The sequence below is a fragment of the Molossus molossus genome, unplaced genomic scaffold (assembly GCF_014108415.1).
Source record: "Molossus molossus isolate mMolMol1 unplaced genomic scaffold, mMolMol1.p scaffold_m16_p_23, whole genome shotgun sequence".
Taxonomy (NCBI): Eukaryota; Metazoa; Chordata; class Mammalia; order Chiroptera; family Molossidae; genus Molossus; species Molossus molossus.
Genome location: NW_023425359.1, coordinates 6,365,598 through 6,389,125, shown reverse-complemented (window position 1 = coordinate 6,389,125; position 23,528 = coordinate 6,365,598). Strand labels below are relative to the sequence as shown.

The window sequence follows — 23,528 nt, the reverse complement described above, 5'->3', positions numbered from 1 at the left end:
ACATTATTGTCATCTATATCTATATTTGTATTTAAAGATGAGGAAACTAGGCCCAGAGGGGTCAAGGGACCTGTGAAGACCCCCAGCGGTGGTGCTGAGCCTGGGCCCAAGCCAGGCCGCGTGGCTCGAGTCCTGGGCTTGTCAGTGGTCCCTGCAGCCTGCATGTGATTCGGTTGGAGAGATGCTTTGTGATGGTCTCGGCTGCTTCTCACAGAACAGGACGGATTAAAGTAACGGCGAGATCACGCATTCCCACCCAATCAGGTCACCTCATCTGACATTCCTTCTGTTGACATTTTGTGCCCTATAAAGATAGCAGCAATGTAGGGTTCAACCTAATGGGTCCCCATAAAAAGAGAGGGCTTTATTAACCACTTACGAGCCAATAGACACGGTCGGCCTACCTCGTTCACTCTTATCCTCCCTCCTGTCCTCACAGGAGTGACCTGGGCCCTGGGTTTCACTCCCACTCACTGTTTGAGCCCACCGTGGTCTGACTGTACCCTCTCTCACCACCGGAGTCAGCAATGATTTGCTAGTTGTTCCAAGTAAAAGGCATTTAAAATTATTCTGTGCATCACTGCATTGTCTGGAACTTTCAATCACTCACTGTCTCTCCCTTGGCTTTCGTGACGCACCCTTTCCCGTCGGCTTGCTGTGTTGCTGGCCATTCCTCTGAGTCCCATGAGCTCCTGTTCCTCTCTCCCTGGTACTGATGTTCCTCTGCTTCGGTTCCCGCCGGTCCTCGTCCCACTTCCTGTGCTCTTTCTGGGTGTCTCAGATACTGCCATGCCCCAGGTGTCACCAATGTCCCGATTTCCCTCATTTTTACATTCCTATCCCCTATTTGTCTCCAGAGTCCTGGCCTATAATTTAGCTCTCTCTTGAATATCTTCGTGGCCCTTACTAACTTCACTCTCTTTTTACCCTGAAAAGTTACTATCATTTAAAACTATTTACTACAATTCATTGTCTTTCTCCCTAATCAGCCTCTTCTTCCACATCCTCAACCTCAGTGACTTGCGCCACCCGAGACCCAGTTACCCAAGCAAGAACACTGTGGCATCCTTGGCTCCCCTCTGCCTCGGCCCCCGGCTTCACTGGTCACCACGTCCTGTTGCTTCTGTTGTCTGCCTCTGTCTCATTGCCACTCACTTTGCTCACCCTCGTGGCAATGCCTTGGTTCGCTAAAGCGTGTAGTCTGGAAGATCGCGAGGTCTCCTCCCTGGCACTCCCGATTCCCAGATGCCTCCCTCTCACCGTCTTCCACGGTGCCCCCAGTGGAAGCAACATGCCACCCGCACTGGCTCGCTGATTTCAGGATAGAATCTATGCTGCTCAGCATGACATCCACAACTTCCCGTCCAGCTCCTGCCCAGCGTCCCAGCAGTGCGGAATTAACTCAACACCTGCAGCCCACACAGATCGACGCGTCGGCTGTGACCTAAAGGCTCTGACTGCTTCTGGTTCTCTGATCTTGCGCAGGGTCTGCTGCTCTCGCTGCCCAGAGGTCACACCGCCTCCCCCGCGGGTTATCGGAGCACCTCGGATGACCTCACCCTGCCTTGGGTCTTAAGCAAACCTCTTTCCTCGAGTATCTGTCTGCTCTGAAAGACTATAAGATCCTTGAGGGCAAGGCTGTGTTGTATTTGCCTTTTTCTGCCTAGAGACTAGGATAGTGGCTGGCCCATAAAAAGTATTCCACGAATATCCATGGAATGAGTGCGTGCGACACATATCTCGGGACCTATATATAGGCTGACAAAGATGTATGTGAATGTCCATTGAGAGAGAGAGAAGCTTCACTCGAATGTGGTTCAGTGGCCCGAGAGAAAACGCTTCTTCAGCCTTTCTTCTGACGCCCCCAGCAAGAAGCAGGGTCACAGCATCTAGACAGAGCCCTGGACTGTAGGTATGGAAACCTGAGTTCTGGGCTTATCTCTTCCACTGGCCCCTATAATGACCGGGTGTAGTTCCTAACGTCTGCACACTCCATTCCCCTCATCAGAAAACGAGAGGGTTGAATTAGCTCACTGTTCGCCGAACTCCAGTTATTTATGTATTAGCTTGGCTTTTGCAAATCCACCTGTCTTATTCTTAACACACTTAGAAAATAATAAGCTGAAATCAACTTCTTTCCTAAATTTTCTCATGCACATTAACATTACATGGTTATTAATAATTTAAACATTGTCTTCAATATGCCAAATACCCATCTAGCCTGTGACATTTGTCATCAACAGGATTATCTGGACTTTCAGGTCTCCCCTAAACCAGGGGCCGTGGCTACAGTTTTCAAAGAGGCCGCAAGGGGGCATGGTGCGGGGCTGGCGCTCACATCAGCCCAGAGTCTGAGCAGAAAGGTTTCTCTGAGTCAAGGGGGAAACAATGTTTTCCAATGATTGGTACCTTCTTTCTTTGTGGAAATAAGATAGTTGTATCGACTTGGAAAATTTTCAACTAATTAATGACACAAATAAGTGTCTCCTAACCTTCTGGGATCAAGTATTTGAGAACCTGGTTGAAGCTGCAGACATCTGTCACCAAGCCACTGTATATAAACGTATAGGCGGCTGCGTGCAGTTTTGGGGCTCATGCAGTTTCGGGCACGCGCAGATCTGCCCACTCTTCAGTGGTCTTTGTTTAGAATAAGATTGAAGGAAATGTGAACACCCAGGTATGATCAGGTGCTTCAGTTTTCATTTTTACTGACACTTTTTTTGTAATAATCCCTGTTTAATCCAACTTTTTTTTATTGTTGAAAGTATTACAGATGCCCCCCCTTTTCCCCCATGACCCCCTCATTCTTGCTGCCACCCTCCTCCTGCCTTCCCCAGCCCAGTGTCCCTGTCGATTGGTTTGTGTTTATCTCTTCCCTCCCCTTCCACCCCCTTCCCTCTGAGGTCTGTCAGTCTGTTCCCTACTTCCATGACTCTGGATCTCTTGGTGGACAGCTTATTTTGTTCATTATGTTCCACAAACAAGTAAGATCATGTGATACTTGTCTTTTTCTGACTGACTTATTTCACTTAGCATAATAATCTCCAAGTCCCTCCATGTCGTCTCAAAGGGTAAGAGATCTTTCTTTCTTACAGCTGCATAGTGTTCCATTGTGTAAATGTACCACCGCTTTTTCATCCACTCATCACTGATGGGCACTTGGGTTGTTTCCAGATCTTAGCTATTGTATATAGTGCTGCTATATACTATATAGGGGTACATATATTCTTCCTGATTGGTGTTTCAGGCTTCTTAGGATATATTCCTAGAAGTGGGGTCACTGGGTCAAATGGCAGTTTCATTTTTAATTTTTTGAGGAAACACCACGTTGTTTTCCATAGTGGCTGCACCAGTCTGCATTCCCACCAGCAGTGTGCTAGAGTCCCCTTTTCTCCACACCTCTGCCACCACTTGTTTGATGATTTGTTGATGGCAGCCATTCTGACAGGTGTGAGGTAGTCATTTTAATTTGCATCTCTCTGATGATTAGTGATGCTGAGCATTTTTTCATATGTCTCCTGGTAATTCAATTTTCTAAAAAGCACAGTTTAATTCTCTGAGGCTTGTGGAGAATTGTGAATCATACCCGATTTTCTCAGGTCCTCCCAGCAGCCCAGGGAGTTTTAGCCGCTGCCTCCGGAGGTTAAGCAGGCTCCTTTAATAGCAGATACGGGTACTCTCAGTAATGTAAGTGGGTCACTGGGGTGCCTCGACTAGTGGGTCAAATGTAGCATGGTTTTTCTCTTCTTTAGTCTCCGTGTTCTGTCGAATTCGTCTCTCCCACTTCTTATGATATCTTGGGTGGATAACAGAAATGTCTGGGTCGTTTTCAGTTACGATGTTCATTCATCCAGCCCAGTTTGGATAATCGATACACTCATTGCAAATCTTTCCCTGTCCTGCTCTGGCTGGTGTTTCTCTGTGGTTAGAGCATCCATCTGTGAACCAGAGGGTCTTGGGGTTGATTCCTGGTCAAGAGCACGTACCCGTGTTGCAGGTTCAATCCCCAGCCCCAGTTAGGGTTGTGCAGGAGGCAACCAATTGATGTGTCTCTCTCACATCAGTGTTTCTCTCTCTCCCCCCTTCCCTTTCTCTCTTAAAAATTAATGGAAAAAAATATCCTTGGGTGAGGATTAACAACAACAGAAAAATCTCTCCTTGTCCAGTGTCTATAATTCTCTCCTTGTTGGTCACCCTGGCTACTGGAGGCTGGGAACCGCCAGTACATGGGTGTTGACACACCTGTTCTCTTCTGGGACTGATGAGTAAATTCCTGATTTGGCACCACGGAGCCTCCTGCTGCCCAGATCCTGGCGAGAGTGAAGCCTCCTCTGCCCCACCTGGGCAGCCATCACTTTTCACACTGAACTCAGACTCAGCCCCTTTCTGTGGGTCCCCTTGCCCAACAGCACACTTGTTGTGAGGATGACTTTTGTGATGTTCATTTGATTCATGGGAAGCACACATATCTTTGCCCCAGTGAATGGTGGGCATTCAAGCTGCCCTGTGACAAGCCCTCTCTGCCCTTCCTGGCTCTCCCATTCCTTTGTCCAGAAGGTTCCTAGTAGGGTGGAGCCCCAGGCACCAGGTGATGATCCTTCAGTAATACACCATTGGCTTTTCCTGTTTCTCACTCCTGACTCTTTGTTTTGTGGGAATCGTGTCTCCAAAACACAGCCCCAACTCAGAGCCTTGTCTCAGACTTGCTAGTAAGAGAACCCAAATGTAGCCCTGGCCAGTTTGGCTCAGCGGTTAAAGCGTCGGCCTGCGGTCCGGAGAGAACCGGGTTCGGTTCCCACTAAGGGCACGTACTTTGGTTGCGGTTTGTCCCCGGCCCTGGTTGGTCGTGCGGGTGGCAGCCACTCGATGTGTCCCTTCACGTCAATGTTTCTCTCTCTCTCCCCCTCCCACTCTATCTGTACAAAAAATGGAAAAATATCCTCGGGTGAGGATAAAAAAAAAAGGAGGAGAACCCAAACGTAGATGCCAGCTTCGTCTAGCAGGGCACGCTCCGTCTTCATGACCAAGTCTAGTGGATTTCCTTCTTTCCCTCCCTCCCTCCCTTCCTTCCTTCTTCTTAAAAAAATTTTTTTTCCCCTTTATTGATTTTAGAGAGAAAGGAAGGGAGAGGGAGAGAGAGATAGAAACATCGATGAGAAGGAACATCGATTGACCGCCTCCTGCATGCCCCCCTCTGGGGATCAGGCCCACAACCAGGGCATGTGCCCTGACTGGACATCAAACTGGCGACCTCTTGGTGCCTGGGTTGAGGCTCAACCACTGAGCCACACCGGCAGGCTCTTTCTTTTGGTTTGAATGGAGAGTGGATTTCCTCTCTGCGCGTCCCCCCCCGTGGGGCTGGGGGAAGGGGTGGGAAAACCACTCATGAAGATTCTATTTCCTGCACGGCCAGTGGGTGTGGGTGTGGGTGTAGTGTTGAGGGGGTGTTTTGTGGTAGCACTGCTTGTGCACCCCTACCCCACAGTTGGGGATCTGGAACGGGGGGCATTTAGGCCCGTGTCCTTCAGTTTTAGTGTCTAATTCTGGAGCAACCGGAAGATCCCACCTCGCTGTCCCGTCTCAGCAGTGATCAGACGAGAACAGAGAGGCTCCTGCCCCGGTCAACAGTCAGTTATTTCTCCCTTTCTCCCGAGAGGCGTTGGGCTTACTTTTACATATACAACTATAATGTTCTCATTAATACTTTGCATTTCTCTGACTATATGTCCTATGTGTTTTCCCATTGGACCTTCACCAATATATACACTAACATTGGTCATATTTACAACTTAAATTGTGTGTGTTCACGTGCGTGTGCAAAATGTCCTTTATTAAAGCTCTTTTCCCAATGGACAGCTTAAAACACAAGTAAACATAATACCGCTTAGTTTAAAAACAAAGGTGTACACGGGTTTCCAGTGGGTTGACCAGTGGGACTTATCAAGTGGACCTCTGGTTTGCCTGTCCAGATATTTCTGTGCACATACTTTCGTTCCGACGGGAACAGAAGAGATAAATGTTGTAGCTTGTGATGCTCTTGGACTGAGTCATTCTTTCTCTGATTGATTCTTCCTGTACTCCCTTCGAAACATGTGGTTCCTCATTTCCATGTGGTTGTCATGTTGGGAGCATCACCCCACAGAATAGTGGCAATCAGCTGTAAGTTCACGGGTGGAATGAAGGTACACTGCATAAAGACTAGAAAATAATGTTACACATTTTTACCAGAGATAAAAACGAGAGGGCTGTATTACGATTCGGCATAAAAATGGTCATTATTACCAACATCCTGGATAAGTTTCTGACTCGGAGCTTGCGGTGAGGAGTCCTGTGTCCTGGTCCCCGGAGACCCACTGCTGACCCTTGTCGTCACCCCTAGAAGCAAAGGGAGGAAAAGAAACGGAGAGAAATGAGCGGAGGTGAACCCCAAGGACTCCTCCAGACTTGTTTTCGAATTAAGAGATTATAAAGAGAAGTTTCCAGATAAAGTCTTCCATGTGACACCCTTTGCTCAAGTTCAGCTGAAGTCTGTCCTGAAGCCACACGGCTGGGCGTAGCTGTTACAGACCCAAATACACATGTGTGTGTTCCCCTGGCAGCGGGGCCACTTCTGTGTATAAAACAATGATGTTCAGTCTCCTAAAGAATATGACTTTATTCCATTCTCCTTACTTTTTAGACCCAATCCTATATATATACGAAAAACTAGACAGTGACCTGTATCATGCCTGGCAATTTTACAGTATTCATTTGTGCTATCAGAGTGGCCTCATGATTTCTGACCGTTGGATGAGGAAGCGGCTTCTAGACGTAAAGCACACGCTTGTGATCGTATGACCAGCGCAAACCGCTTCTTGATCACCGTCTTCCCAGGGAGGGAGAGGTGGACACACGTGAGCACGTGACATTAACCCGGCAGAATGGCCACCAGCAGGGAGCAGCCAAGCACAGGTGTTCAGACGGGCCGCTCTCAGCTCCTGCTGCCGGGACAGTCGTCCAGCTGAGGTTTGCTCCACTGTGATGTGAGCCACTGGCCTCGCCACTTGGGTCCTTGACGGGATTCCACCAGCCCGGCCTTGGCGCACACAGCAGTTTTTCTCGCGCGGCGAAGCCCGGCGCTCTTGTCTGGGAAAGGGCCCTTGCTCTTACACACAACTGTACAACAACCACAGCAAATGCCACGAGCCATTTTGCCTGGGTGTCCTGGCAGGTGGATTATCTGGCCTCTGCTCTGCCCGGTTGGCATTCTCCAGATGCTTCCACAGGTGGCCCTCTGAGCAAAGGATGGGCACTGGAGGGCTCCCTGGAGGAGGTGGCGGTGTGGGTTCATTATAGGCGCATGCTCATTAACCACTGGGCTCAAGAAACGCGGACACCCAGTTGGTGTTTCAGTCTTTTCTCGGTGCTACTGAGCTCGCAAAAGCCCCGTGGTGAGTGCTGTCCCGGGATGGAGCACGTCCCCCTGTGCAGTCTGGAGCTCAGCCACTTTCTGGGGTGTCCCGCCTTGTTTTACAAACAGGTGTTATCTTTCCTTAAGTAATTGGGCGAGAAGACAAAAGTAGAAAGGCCAAGATTTTTTCAGCAGTGGGCAGCCCCAGATGGGGGCCTGAGTGCCACCTGGGGTCTGAGACACCCGGAGTCCCTGACGCCCTGAGTGCTTCTAACATCCCACCCTCCTGCTTTAATTTCACCCCAGGGACGTGCTTGTTTTACATACTGATGAGCTTACAGCGGCCCGGCGGGTGGCGCTCATGTGCACTGACCTTGGGGATTGCACGTGGAGAATAGTAATGTGAAGGGAACAACACTGTGGAAGGAAGAGGAGTGGCTCAGAGGACTGAGGTCTGAAAGGTGGAAACTGGTCCCTTGCCTCATTACTGAGCTGCTGCGTGTCCTGAGGCGTCGCTCAGCTGGCTGTGCACGGCGCTGTGTACCCGAGTCAAAGCCTGGGAGACAGAGAGAGGAGTTTCGGTTAATCACAGGGGCCTTCCTGATGGATTGAGTAATGAATGTGATTAACCATAATAGGGAGAATTCCCAGTTACCCACCTGTAGCTCCTCTTAGCTAATTTCAATTAGATGTTGATTTCCTTCATAGCTCCCATCCCGACCCAGATGGTATCTGTTTAGGAAATTCAGGAAACTTAATATTTGCATAAGCAGAGCAAACTGGGAAATAAACTTGCAAAGAAGTGATCTCATGCAGCAGAGAGCTGAATATAAACGCGTTCTGGATTTTCTAGGACACGGACTCATTAAATCAGTCAACAAACATTTGCCGAGGCTCTCCTCAGTGCTGGGCACTGGGGTGACACTGTGAGAGGGCACAGCCTCTCTCCTCCGAGGCTCATGGTCTGGAGCGAGGGGCTGTGTGAACAAGCGAGACTCGGGGGCCCGGAGGAGGAAGGACGTCCAATTCCCACGGACGTCAGTAGATGATGATGGTTCTGTTCCAGAGACGTCCTCTCCTGATACACCTAAAGATCTGCAGAACCAGTCCATCTTTTTTTTATCTTCACCGGAGGACATTTTTCCATTCTTTGTTCAGGTAGAGTGGGAGGGAGAGAGAGGAACAGAGAGAGAGAGAGAGAGAGAGAGAAACATCGATGTGAAAGGAACACATCGAGTGGCTGCCACCTGCACAACCGACCAGGGCTGGGGACAAACTGCAACCGAGGTACGTGTTTTTAGCGGGAACCGAACCCAGGTCTCTCTGGACCACGGGCCAACGCTCTAACCGCTGAGCCAAACCGGCCAGGGCAGTCCATCTTTTTTTAAAATCAAAAGTATATTTATTTTTTATTCAATATTATTATGTATTAGTTTCAGGTGTATAGCATGTGGTGAGACCGTCATATACTTTACAGAGTGATCCCCCCATGTTTCCAGTACCCACCTGGCACCATGCATAGTTTTTACAGTATTATTACCTATATTTCCAAAGCTGCACGTGACATCCCCATGACTATTTGTAACGGCCAATTTGTACTTCTCTATCCCTTCACCTTTTCTTTCTTTCTTTTTTTTTATCCTCACCCGAGGACACTTTTCCATTTTTTGTTCAGATAGAGCAGGAGGGAGAGAGAGAAACATCGACATGAAAGGGACACATCGAGTGGCTGCCACCTGCATGACCCAACCAGGGCCGGGGACAAACTGCAGCCAAGGTACATGCCCTTAGCAGGAACCAAACCCAGACCTCTGTGGACCACAGGCTGACGCTCTAACCACTGAGCAAAACTGGCCAGGGCTATCCCTTCACCTTTTCAACCAGCCTCCAACCCCTTCCCCTCTGGCAACCATCACTTGCTGTCTGTATCTATGAGTTGTTTCTGTTTAGTTTGTTCTTTTGTTTTGTTTTATTTTTAGATTCCACATATAAGTGAAATTATATGGTGTTTGTGTTTCTCTGTCTGACTTATTTCACTTAGCATAGTACCCTCTAGGTCCAACCATGCTCTTGAAAATGGTACGGTTTCATTCTTTTTTCATGACTGAGCAATATTCCATTGTATGAATATACCACAGCCTTTTAATCTACTCGTCTATTGAAGGGCACTGGGTTGCTTCCCTAGCTTAGCTATTGTACATAATGCTGCAATGAACCTAGGGGTGCATTTATCCTTGCAAATTTGTGTTTTGGATTTCTTCAGACAAATACCCAGAAGTGGAATCTCTGGGACATAAGGCAGGTCCATTTTTATTTTAATTTTTGTCACCCTGCATAGGACCGTGTGTCCACTGACCATGAGCACAGTGCTCATGTCCTGGTGCAGACACTGAGACACGAGGGACAGTAGGCAGCAAGCGTTCTGTGACAGCAGGGCCTGCACACAGTAGGGGTTCAGTGGTCATTTGTTGAATAAGTTTGATTCCCACGATGAGCCATACAGGGAAGCCATTATCATCACCCTCATCGTCATCTTCAAAACGAGGCGGGTGAGGATCGGGAGGGTTTGGCAAGTCCAAGGACTCACAGACGAAGAGGGGGAAGGACGGCTGGAGCTGTGGTTGTCTGCCTCTGGTGGGCGCCGGGCCCTGCCTGGATCTCAGCTGCCCCTGTTGGACAGAGAGCAAGGGACTTCGCGGGTGTGGGTGTACACGACTGAAGCCAGGAGGAAAGTGTATGCTCTTGCAGAGACCTAAATGGCTGCGGGATCAGCCAAATGCATTACTGCCCCTCACCTTGTCCTGCTGACCTGGAGCAAGTCCTGAGCCTCCCCGACACGGCCTCCCCAGTGTAACTGCGGGGGTGACAGCTCACCCCGAGGTCTGCCGTGAAAAGTGCTGGGTCTCCCCGACACGGCCTCCCCAGTGATAACTGTGGGGGTGACAGCTCACCCCGAGGTCTGCCGTGAGAAGTGCTGAGCCTCCCCGACACGGCCTCCCCAGTGTAACTGTGGGGGTGACAGCTCACCCCGAGGTCTGCCGTGAGAAGTGCTGAGCCTCCCCGACACGGCCTCCCCAGTGATAACCGTGGGGGTGACAGCTCACCCCGAGGTCTGCCGTGAGAAGTGCTGAGCCTCCCCGACACGGCCTCCCCAGTGATAACCGTGGGGGTGACAGCTCACCCCGAGGTCTGCCGTGAGAAGTGCTGAGCCTCCCCGACACGGCCTCCCCAGTGATAACCGTGGGGGTGACAGCTCACCCCGAGGTCTGCTGTGACAAGTGCTGAGCCTCCCCGACATGGCCTCCCCAGTGATAACTGTAGGGGTGACAGCTCACCCCGAGGTCTGCTGTGAGAAGTGCTGAGCCTCCCCAACACGGCCTCCCCAGTGTAACTGTGGGGGTGACAGCTCACCCCGAGGTCTGCTGTGAGAAGTGCTGAGCCTCCCCGACACGGCCTCCCCAATGTAACTGTGGGGGTGACAGCTCACCCCGAGGTCTGCCGTGAGAAGTGAGCGTGAGAAAATGATAGCGTCTGGTGTATAGTAAATTTCCAGTTCATGCGAGGTCATCAGTTTAAAATTTTACTAGTACTATTATTACTTGCCTTGAAGCATATGGAACAGAGTAACGGGTCTTAAAATAAATTTCTAAATTGTGTGGTATGTTACAATTAGTAAGCATTTTTAAAGATGATTCAGAGAAACCCAGGAATATGAGCCAGGCTCCTTTTTCTGTAGCCGCTGTTCTACTTCAGAAAAGCTAAATGACATTTCCTACGATGGTTTCTGAAAATACCAGGGCAGCTTCACTGCGTGGTGGGCTCACTGGTGTTTAAGTGCCACGCGAGGACGAAGGGCACGGGAGGGGGCTTCCACCTCTCAGCCTCCGCAGTGGTGGTTTGAGCCCTGGTGCAGCGTTATCCACGGCCGTCTCTTCCTGTCGGTGTGTTTGTCCCCTGCTCCGTGCAGGACGCACACCTGTTGACGGCGGTGTCCCCAGCACCCACGCCCAGCCCACGGTACATAGTAGGTGAACTTAATAACGTGTTTCCTTTTTTTTTAATGAATGAAGGAAATGGGTTAGAAGTGAAAGGAGATGAACAAAGCACAACCTATATTAGGGTCAGTTTCTCATTTTTTCCCTAAGAAATTTGGAGGTGGTGAGACCCTGCAAATGTACAAATGAGAGCGTGCAGCGCAGTGCGTCTGCTGCTGAGCTCTGAGGTCCATGTGTGTGTGGCAGCCGGTGTCTGGCAGTGTGGCCGGAGCTCGGGGGGGAGGAGGGCACAGGTTTAGCTCGTGCCTCAGACTGTCAGAAGCTATAGACACCTGCTTCTCTGCAGAGAAGATGCCCTTGACCATCGGCGTATGGATGGGGTTTATTTCCAACACAGTCATGTTTATTTATCTGAGAGCTACAGACAGGCTGCCTATGTATCTTTAAGTAAATCTTGTAGCTACTTAGTATCTGGGGTAGAAAACAATTTTATTAGTTATAAAAACAGTACATGCTCAGAAGACGTAGAATATAAAAGGTTGGCCAAAAGAAGTCATCCCATCACTCAGAGATAAGAACTGATAGACTTGGTGGAGATTTTCCTATCTTTTATTTTATATACATATTATTTTTATAATAGTTGGTTCATAACATACACGTTACTATATCACCTGCTTTAAAAATAGCTCTGGCTGGTGTGGCTCAGTTGGTTGGGTGTCGTCCTGTGCACTGAAGGGTTGCTGGCTCGATTCCTGGTCAGGGCACGTGCCTGGGCTGGGGGCTCCATCCCCAGTGGGGGGCGAGGCGGCAATCAACGGTCACCTCTCACATGGACGTTTTTCTCTCTCTCTCCCCCTTCCTCTCTAAAAATCAGTTAAAATATTTTAAAAAATAACAGTATATAGTGAGCATTTTCCATGCATTTATAACTTCTTTGACCCAAGTTTAGAGCCTGTGCTGCCCCCTTCCAGGTGGCTGTACTACGATTCACTGCTCTCGTCCTCATTTTGGGCCCAAAGCATAGAGTTTTCAGTTTCTGGCCACTACGAAAAAAAAATGTGGTATTTTTGTATCTAATCTTTGTGACCATCTATGATTATTTACATTGTATTATCTTTTAAGTCTAATTCTTTATTATTTTTTATTTTTTAAATACTCACCCGAGGATATTTTTCCGTTGATTTTTTTTATTTAAAAATTTTTTTTCTTTATTTATTGATTTTTAGAGAAAGAGGAAGGGAGAGGGAGAGAGAGAGATAGAAACATTGATGAGAGAGAACATCGATTGGCCGCCTCCTGCATGCCCCCCACTGGGGATTGGGCCCACAACCTGGGCATGTGCCCTGATTGGGAATCGAACCGGCGACCTCTTGGTGCATGGGTCGATGCTCAACCACTGAGCCACACCAGCCGGGCTTTCCATTGATTTTTTTTTTTGGTAGAGTGGGAGGCAGGGAGGGAGAGGGAGAGAGAGAAACATCGATATGAGAGAGACACATTGATTGGTTGCCTCCTGCATGACCCTAACCGAGGTACGTGCCCTTGACTACGAATCAAACCAGCAACTCTTCAGTCTCAGGGCTGATGGTCTAACTGCTGAACCAAACCAACCAGGGCTTAAGTCTAATTCTTATTTTCTATCTTCACCAAGGAGTTATGGTTTATGAAAACTTTTGCGAGTTTGTTAGGTAAAAATGATATTTTATTTTGCTTGAATTTACACTTAAAACCATTTTTGATGACAAAAAGGATTATAAATGAACCTTTGTAGAGTAATTCCTTTATCTGAATTTCTGATGTGCTCATCTCTTTCTTCTTGATTTGATAGAGCTCTTGAAATTAGCAAGATTTCTCTTTTTCTGTCACATTAGTGACAATACTTTCCCAGCTTAGCGTTTGCCTTTTAACTTTAGTTATGGTGTTTTCTTACACATGGTTTCCTTGACTTGTTGACATAGTTTTGTTTAGAGTACAGATTCTTTTATTTTTTTTGTCCAGCTGCATGGAATTAGAAATCAAATATTCGAAGGATGAATTTGTCATCCTTGGATGATAATTACCTGCAGAAATTCTGCAAAGCAAATCTCCCGCCTTGGACTGCAGGGGCACCGCGCTTCACAGTGTGGCTTTCGCAAGGTGTGCCAACTCCTGAGAGAATAAGAGAAAGAGCCAAACAGATTTTAAATGGCTTTGACAGTTTTTCTGACAGGTCAGAAGCTATGACCCCAGCATCTGCAAATCAGTCATGCCTCTTTTTAATCTCCACCACCCAGGTCAGCCCTGGGACCTGGCCCTGTCTGGATGGTCAGGGCAGGGCTGTCCAGTAATATATAATGCAAGTCACAAACATGATTTATTTTATTTTATTAAAAACAATTTTTTTCTTTATTGATTTTAGAGAGGAACGGAGAAGGAGAGAGAAACATCGATGATTGGCCGCCTCCTGCGTGCCCCCCACCGGGGATTTGGCCCACAACCTGGGCATGTGCCCTGACCAGGAATCGAACCAGCGACCGCTTGGTGCATGATTCTACTCCCAACCACTGAGCCACACTGGCCGGGCCACAAACATGGTTTTAAATGATCTAGTAGCTAAGTTAAAAAAAAAAAAAAGAGAAAGCCTGTAAAGTGAATTTAAAAATATATTTAATTCAACTCAATATGTCAAAATATTGTTATTCCAACATGTAATGAACATAAAAATATCATCAATGAGATATTTTGCACTCTTTGTTTTCTTACTAAATCCTTAAAATCCGGCGTGTTGTGGACCATCAGCACAGAGCCTGTGGCTGGGGCGGCCGAGGGGCGGCGCAGGCCCAGGGAGAGCACGCAGCCCATGCGAACAAGCAAACACAGAACACGCAGCAATTAGAACAGAAACTTACATTGGGGCCCTCGCCCCTCTGACCCTCCTAAGGATGAGAACAGCCACAGCCACAGAGAACATGGGGGCCACTTTGTGAAATTTCTCTCCCTTAACATTCTTGAGGGTTTCAGCTTCCCCGTATCTGCACCAACATGCTTGTTCAATTCTTTTAAGGGCGGGCAGTGAGGACACCCAGGCCCTGCCCGGAACGGAGTCCACTGCTCAGGACCACCTGCGCGTGTCCCTTGGCAGGCAAGACTGGCTTCTGCAAGAAAAGCAGCAATTGCAGGTAAGCAGGGGAAGACTATTCGAGAAATAGGAAGCCTTTTTCTCCTCCATTTAGGCCAAATGTAGCGAAGTGGTTCTTCGGGTGAGGAGTGATCGGCGGTGGCTGTCCGCCGTGAGCACGAGGAGGAGACACGCTGGAGGTGACAGCCGGGCTTGTCGGAGTCGCCGTCCTAACGAGGGGTTGCCGCTCAGCAGCCTTGTGCCCGCTTCATACCCCTCATTACCTTTGCATGTGCTTCCCTGCCTGCCAGGCCAATTTGTCACCTCTTATCATTTTGACCTTTAGAAGGTTCTTTTCCAGGCAGAACAAAATCATTTATGAAATTCCTGTCGAGTTGGACTGTGAGGAGCAGTTGTTAGGAGGTGGAGTTGTAAGTATGAACCAGGCAAGGCAGGTGCGTCTGGGAATGACCGGCTGGTGTCACTCGGGAGCTCTGGGTGGCCCCGAACAATGGATGGATCACCCACGGGCTGGAGATCTAGCCATAGTACTGAGCTAAAGTGGGGGGCAGTCAGGAGCTCCGGAAGTTGGTAGGTGCCCCCAGAGGCAAGGATGCTTGAAGCTGAGTCTCCACCTGCTGGAGCCCGGAGACCTTGAGGCCGAAATAGGGAGCAGGGAGGAAACGTGGATTGGAGGCGACCTGACTTCTGGCAAGAGCTCCAAACCCCGGCTTAGGCTCTAAGCAGCGGAATGACCTTACACAAGTTCACGGGAGTTTGAGTTACTGGACCACAGAGGATTCCTGTGGTCTGAGTTTGCCCGTCCAGGTGCCTACAATAGCAAGGGGGCAAAGGAAGCAGAAGTCATCGCAATGAGGAAATATTCCCAACAGCCTGAGCACTTCCACACTCAGGGAGCATCACTGCAACGCTGGGGCAGCTGGCAGTGTGGATCTGGGTGTTTGGTTTATTCGCCAGCGACAGGTCAGCACAATTCCAGATGCTGTCAGAGTATCCAGAAGGAATTTTAGCCCAGGGTACTCAGTGTTTGAAGAGAGCGTTCTCAGCAGAACTCGGGGGGAAGGTGGATCAGCACTGCTCAGCAGGCATTCATTCAGTGTGTGCCAGATGTGTGCCTACTGTGTGCCAGATGCAAACATATAAATGCCTACTTTTACACCTAGCATTTTGTAGGAAGCAGGAGCCACAATGTGCAGACCAGGTGATGGGGTGGGGGAGGGCTGGGGTCTGCTCTTTGAGAAAGAAGATTGCAGCCAAGGCGGGAAGGAGGAGAGGCACAGGCCTTGCGGAAATCCCAGTGAGCATGTACCCGGCAGGGGAACCCCGCGTGGAAGCTGCGGTGGGCATGAGCCTCGGGCGTGTCATGGCAGCTAGGAGGCCAGGTGGGGAGAATAGAGGGCTCAGAGATAAAGAGGCCTCCTCGGGTCTTGTGGGCCTTTGTAGGGGCTTGGGCTTTTCTCTGATGGGACGGGGAACCACTTTGACTTCTGAGTTAAGAATAGGGAGTTGGGCACTGATGAAAACAGTCTGTGGTTCTGCAAAAAAGGGAAAATAGAATCACCATGTGAGCCAGCAGCTCGGTATACACCCCAAAGAATTCAAACGGGGGCTCCACGAGGCATGTTCATAGCCGCAGTGCTCACGATAGTCAAAGGCAGAAGCAACCCACGTGTCCATGGACAGATACACGGATAATAGACGATGGCAATGGACGGTTGCTCAGCCTTAGGGGGAAGGACATTCTGACGCATGCTACATGGATGCACCTTGAGGACATTTTGCTAAGTGAAGCAGGCCAGTCAGAAACAGACCAGTACTGTCTAATAATTCCATTATATGAGGTCCCTAGGGGGTCAGATTCGTGGAGAAAAAGTAGAATGGTGCTTCCCAGGGGTTGGAGGAGGGGTAATGGGGAGTTAGTGGTTAATGGGCACAGAGTTTCAGTTTTGCAAGATAAAAAGAGTCCTGTGGGTGGATGGTGGTGATGGTTATGCACCAATGTGAATTGTATTGAACTGGACACTTAGAAATGGTTAAGATGGTAAATTTTATGTTACATGTATTTCACCACAGTTTATAAAATGGAAAAAGGGAAAGAAAAGAATAGGGTACAGGTAGTCAAAGGTGGAAGTGGAGGTTCGCTGGGAGGCGTCAATAGTACTGTCACTTTCTTCCTAGTGCGTCTCCGTGGTGGATCCTCCGTAGTTCCTCAGTCTCCCCACTCCACCGTGGGAAGTAGGGTCAGGAGGTAGAAGGTGTAGGTGATCTGACCTTGGGGTTGAGAGAACATGGGTGGGAGATGGGGAGACCCCCCCGCCCAGGATTAGAGCTGTGCTGTTATCAGCTGGTAATCAGTGCACGGAACATGGGAGGATGTGAATTAAATGGGTCTTATTTGGAGTTCAGACCCCATGGGCAGGGAGATGGTCACCTGCGGTCATACTGGGCTCACAGTGAGTTCAGTTACCTGCTGCTCATTTTAGTCATTGACCTCAAGATTGGATAGCACTCTATGAAGGCTTTGCATTTTAGTTCGCTATATTAGTGGAAATTAAATGCATTTAATATTTTTATGAACCTTAGATGGTGTAATACTATCTGCAGCGTCTCCCTCTTTCCATCCTGTAGATTCAAGAAGTCATGTTTTTCCCTCTTTCTCTACACACTGCATTTTCATGTTGGGGACAGACCAACCAAGGTTGTTTGCTTCTCTTTTTTGATTTGTGACTTGAGCACCTGCTTAGTTTGTATTTCAAGTACACAGTGTTCACGGCCCTATGTTCTGGCTCTTCCCCTTGAAGCAAATCATAGATTTGCTGGGTTCTTCCAAGTCAAATTGTTGCTCACCCTCCATGGTTATTTAATGCTCGGGAGGGAATGCTTTTCTTCATGCCAATGAATCAGAAATATAAAGCTGGCATGCTTTTTCCAGTTCAGTAACCCCCCCAAGTCTGCCTGCTTCAGGAGGGGACCCCCCAGCTCCCGCGCAGGTGGCCGACTCGCCTTTATTTTTATTTATTTATTTATTTATTTATTTATTTATTTATTTATTTATTATCCTCGCCCGAGGACATTTTTCCATTTTTTGTACAGATAGAGTGGGAGGGAGAGAGAGAGAGAGAGAGAAACATCGACGTGAAAGGGACACATCGAGTGGCTGCCACCCGCACGACCAACCAGGGCCGGGGACAAACTGCAACCGAGGTACATGCCCTTAGCGGGAACCGAACCTGGGTCTCTCCGGACTGCAAGCCAACGCTCTAACCACTGAGCCAAACTGGCCAGGGCCCGACTCGCATTTAAAGGTCTCGTGCTCAGCTGAGCCGTCTGCCACGAGCAAGACTAATTTATGAAATCTGGTCTCTCCTTTCTCTGCAGAAAGAAATCGAAGCCCTCCAAGCCAGGATGTCTGTGCTGGCGGCCAAGGATCAACAGCTGAGAAGGGAGATAGCTGCGCACCAGCAGCTCCTCCTGTGGCAGGGCTGTGACCTGAGCCCCCTGATGGGCAGGCTGTCCCTGGGCGAGCTGCAGGAGGTCCGCGAGGCCGCGCAGGACACCCTGGCCTTAGCCAGCCAGATTCCTCTCCCTGCAGGACCACCCGAAACCATAAGGAGGTACTGGCGATTTCCTAACTGATTTTGAACTGCTCACCTTGACCTCTTTATGGGTTCAGTTTTGTCTGCAATCCCTCGTATATTTTTTCAGTGGAATCACTATCAGTATTTTGAGCAGGAAAAGTCTTCATTGTGTGGGGCAGTCCTGAGCATGCGAGATATTTTACATCCTGGCCACCCAGCCCACTGAGTGCTAGTATCCCTCTCCATTGCATTATGTACACCTTCCCATTTCCAAAGCCTTTGAGCTCTAGTGGAGCTGAGTTGGGTAGACATTCTGATGCCAACTTTGCTGAGGACAGTCTTCTGGAGAGAGGCGAACAGTCTCCTTGCCCAGGGAGGGGCTAGCCATTAAGAGGAGGAGACCCAACCTGGCCGGTTTGGCTCAGCGGTTAGAGCATTGGCCTGTGGACCAGAGTCATGGGTTTGATTCTGGTCAAGGGCATGTACCTTAGTTGTGGTTCATCCCTGGCCCTGGTCGGGTCATGAGGGAGGCAGTCAATGTGTCCCTCTCACATCAATGTTTCTCTCTCTCCCTTTCTCTCTCCCTCCCTCTCACTCTACCTGATGATAAATAGAAAAATATCCTCGGGTGAGGACTGAAAAAAAAATAGGAGGAGGAGACCCAGCAATGACAGCGCTTTCATCGGGAAGGATGCATGACGATTAGTGAGCGCTGACATTTATTGGGGGCTCACTGTGTGCCAGGCACGGTGCTAAGCTTTACTCTATGAATGCTTCTATTACCATCTCCATTTTACAAATGGAGGAAAGGAAGTTTAAGAAGATTAATACTTTGCCCAAATCCCAATGAATAAGAGACAAAACTGACACTTACACTCCTGGTCATTAATGTGAAGCCTTGTTTCTTGTCCACATAATATGGAGTGAGAATTGCCCCTATGTTCTGAGTGCTGGGCCTGCTACAAGATACATTTCCACCTCCTCCCATTCAGGAGATCATAATCTAATTTTGGGGAAAGACAGACCCACACTGACACGTGGTAGACAGAAGGTGAGCCACGCCCAAGTGCTCGAGGTGGGGTGGGGGTGGGGGGTGGGTGGGGGGTCAGGACTGCAGGGGCGTGGCTGCAGAGCCTGGAGAGGGGGAGTGTTCTGCTGGTTAGTATGCTGACCGAAATACTTAGCAGACCCACCACCTGTCCTGGTTGGGAACGTGGACTCTGCCCTCTGACTCTCTAGGCTTGAATCCTCTTTCAACTATTTATCAGCTTGGAGCCACTTACTATTTGGGATATGAGATGATGATACTACTACCCACCTTATAGGGCTGCAATGTGGATGAACCGAGTTCATATATATATAAACATGTTATAACAGTGCCTGGATAATAGCTAGCACTGTGCTATGCTTACTGCTTGTCTTTTTTTTCTTAATCCTCACCCGAGAACATTATTCTATTTTTTGTTCAGATAGAGTAGGAGGGAAAGAGAGGGAGGGAGGGAGGGGGGGGGGGGGGAGAGAGAGAGAGAGAGAGAGAGAGAGAGAGAGAGAGAGAGAGAAACATCGACGTGAAAGGGACACATCGAGTGGCTACCTCCCACATAACCCAACCAGGGCCGGGGACAAACTGCGACGGAGGTAGGAACCGAACCCATGTCTCTCTGGACCGCAGGTCGATGCTCTAACCTCTGAGCCAAACTGGCCAGGGCACTGCTTGTCATTTTTATTATGGGGACTTCAGTGTCCTGAAGGCCTTCCCACTGCTTGTCCCAATGTGTTGTAGACTGATGGATAACTGCTTCCTCCTCCCCATGTATCACAGCCTCCCTGGCCCATAAAAGCGAGCCACAGATGCTGTTCCGGGGAGTTGCTTAGGACTTCTTCCCATTCCCCTGCCAGCACTAAGACTTCCTTGCAGAAATCTAATTCCATGGCTCCTGCCTTTGGAGAACAGGAAGAGATTGGGGTGTTGCCAAATTTCAGCCAAAGGAAATGAACCACTGAACTTGGCTTGTCCTGCCCTCCTGCATGCTTGTGAACTTGTGCTATTGCCTTGGCCTCTGGGGATCTTTCCTACCCCCACTTCCCTTGTGGTCCTGTGGAAGTCATTCTGCACACACACGCACACACATCTATGCAATATGCACACCACAAATGATATATGTGATAATATATATGCATTATACTATGCTATACATTATATATAATGTATAAGATGAAATATACATGTAAATTTATTTTTGTATTTACAAATGCAAATACTTACCTATGAGGCTTGAAGAGCCCCCTTTTTTGGCCCCACCATCCAGATGTGCCCCACTTAACTTTCCTGATGCTTTTAATAGCCCAGAGTTTTGTAGTCCCGCCCCCCAGTCTCTCCCACAAGCTCTCTGAGGGAGACCTCAGGGCCTGCTTGGCTTGGAGCTCGCACAGCGTTTCTCAAAGCCGCGGTGTTGAGCTGCATCCCTGGGAGGCGTCCTGCAGGTGTGGCCGGTACCTGTGCGGAGGGTGCAGGGAACAGAAGGAGTGTTTTCCCACGGGAGCCCCCGGCGTGCAGAGCAGCCCAGTGTGCAGGCAGGCATTTTTTGTTATTTTCACTTTATTTTTTAAGCTTTCATAATTTTTAAATTTTTTCCAATTCCAGTTTATATTCAATATTACTTTGTATTCGTTTCAGTTGTACAGCATCGCGGTTAGACAATTATGAACTTTACAAAGTGATCCCTTGATATTTCCAGGACCCACCTGGCAGCAAACAGTTATTACAATGTTATTGACTCTATTCCCTAAGCTGCACTTTATTGTTATTCTCATTTTATAGATGAGGAAACAATAGCTCAGCAGTTCCCCTGGTGAGGCAGGTTATGAGAGACCTTCATGTAGTCGTCTGCGGTTGCCTTTGGGTCTGAACCAATAAAAGGCGGTGTCCACCCAGAGAGCCGGGACGTTGTTTCTGCTCGGCGCATGCGACGCTGCCCTGCACTCGGGTCTCCTCACCTCTGTCTGCGATTCTGCCCGTGTTCTTCAGCTCACCTTTCAGCAGGATGAGGTGCAGGAATGAAGTGTGACTTTCGCCCAGTGATCCAGTGCTCTAATCAATTTCATGGGCTCTTGAAAGACTTGTCAGTTTGGGGAGATCAGATTTTATGATACTGTCAGGGAAATCGGATGTTGAGGATGGCCCTTGAACATGAGGCCATGCTGTCTGGGGGCCCCCTGGGGAGGAACCCTCATCCCTAAATCCACATGCTCCTAGTGACATTACAGAGTCCAGGTCAAGAGCAGGCTGTCACTTTTGTGCTGAGATGACCTTAGGCAAACCGGGGTGTCCCAGTAACTCAGATCCCATGAGTACTTTGTGCAGGAGAAGTCTTAGGAGCAGAAGGATTAAGAGTTGCACAATATCGGTGTGGTTCAAAGATAAAAAGAACCATGGGCAATCAGATGGCTCGTTCGACGTGTGGCCTTCCCCTGGTGGTGAGGTCGCTGAGGTGCGTTCCCCGTGGATTCTCCCTGTGCGCAGAGCTCTCCCAGTACCCAGTGGAGTTGCGAGTGGCTGGAGAGTGAGCACCCCGAGGCATCCCTGTGATCTGGGTGACCCTGCGAGAGGTGACCCTTGGCATGACCTTTACTTTGTGACACAGGAAAGTGCCTCCCTGCCTTGGGGCAGATTGAGGTGTGTAGGTGCAAGTTTTAATTGGTCAGCTTCCTTTGTAGGGAGGTGGGACACGGTGCTGGTCTCTGCCACTGTTATCAGTTGGAAAAACCACCACTGTTATGTGAGTTTTTCATGCGAGAAGAAAGACACATCTTCTCCGAGCTGATCAGCTGTGGCATGGACTGGAGAAATGGAGTATTTGAAAAAAGCTGATGTGGAGTCTAAGAGATTGCTTGGTCTCATATTTTTAACTCGTTGTACATGATCCCATTAACTCAGTTTTTGCTTTGAGGTATTGGATAGCTTTTTGACAATGCTGATGTGGGACGTATATCCCGCAGGTGCCCCGCGCAGAAGAGTGTATCTCATGTGCATCAGTAGCTGCCTTTGTTTCTGTTTTCAGAATAGTGTCTTCTTAGGCCAGATGGAGGCATCCAGACAAATTGTGAAACAGCAAAAACTTGAAGTTTATGAAGACAGGTTGCAGGGACTAGTATTATTACAAAATCTGAAGCAACACCACACAACATCATAACTATTATTATCATCACCCATCACGATTACTCCTAGAGGCCAGCTATCAAAGCAGGGTGCTGTCTGGGAGAAGCTGATGCTGATTTACTCAGCTCAGTGATGTGCAAGATTGCCTGCTCGAGAGGTTCAGAGCAAACAGGTCTCTAAACACAGGCAGCCTGGGGAGACCAAGCAGGCAGCTGGTTCGAGTCAGAGAGGTCCGCCAGGGTTCCCCGGAAAGCATGCGGGAGGAGGAGAAAGTGAAGGGGCTTGGCTAGTGCCAGAGGAACTGGAGTTCATGACGTGACGGTTTGAACTAGATGATGCTGAAGATCCCTTCTGGATCTAGAATAGTCGGCATTTTCAGATTTTGTAGAACAGGTTAAAATAAAACTGCTTTGAGAAAATAATCGTAATTCTGTTCCTAATTGCCTCAAAATAAGTTCCCCTGCAAAGTTCCTTGGGCCGACTGACCACCCGGGGCTGTGGCACAGGGCTTCCTTTTCTAAGTGAGTCATTGCTGGTGGCTAGCATGTCACTAGGACACAGAGCTGGACCGCAACTCGAGATGCAGCTGCCGAGCCTAGTTTGGACCTCGACTCACTGTTGCACAATTTGCCTCCTTCCCCTCTGGAAAATCATCACTGCAGGCAAAGAGAGGGGTCTGCCAGCCACAGCCTGGGAAAGAAGGGCGGGGCTGGAAAAGAAGGGGAGGGGCTGGAAAAGAAGGGAGGGGCTGTAAAAGAAGGGCGGGGCTGTAAAAGAAGGGGAGGGGCTGTAAAAGAAGGGAGGGGCTGTAAAAGAAGGGGAGGGGCTGTAAAAGAAGGGGAGGGGCTGTAAAAGAAGGGAGGGGCTGGAAAAGAAGGAAGGCATTAGAAGCTCCCACCAGTCTGGGCACAGGTACCACTCACTCCAAGAAAACAGAACCCTGACTTCTATTTTTTGTTGAGTGTATCTGAGAAATTCAAGGGAGGAATATCTTACTTAGAGATTCAGAATAAAAACTTTATTTTGTTTTACATTTACTAGGATTTAAAAAATACAGAACAGCCCTGGCAAGTTAGGCTCAGCGGTTAGAGCGTCGGCCTGTGGTCCTGAGAGACCCGGGTTCGGTTCCTGCTAAGGGCACATACCTTGGTTGCAGTTTGTCCCGGCCCTGGTTGGGTCGTGCGGGTGGCAGTCACTCGATGTGTCCCTTTCACGTTGATGTTTCTCTCTCTTTTCCTCTCTCTCCCTCCCCCTCTATCTGAACAAAAATGGAAAAATGCCCTCGGGT

At 48.9% G+C, this 23,528-nt stretch overlaps 1 protein-coding gene across 1 annotated transcript in view; it reads left to right on the top strand.

The window, feature by feature from the left end:
- Positions 1 to 23,528, top strand: part of DISC1 (DISC1 scaffold protein) — a 288,452-nt gene that overhangs the window by 57,988 nt on the left and 206,936 nt on the right. Inside the window, 2 exon segments of the mRNA XM_036277622.1 lie at positions 14,429 to 14,543; positions 17,882 to 18,117. Coding sequence (XP_036133515.1) covers positions 14,429 to 14,543; positions 17,882 to 18,117 — 351 coding nt within the window.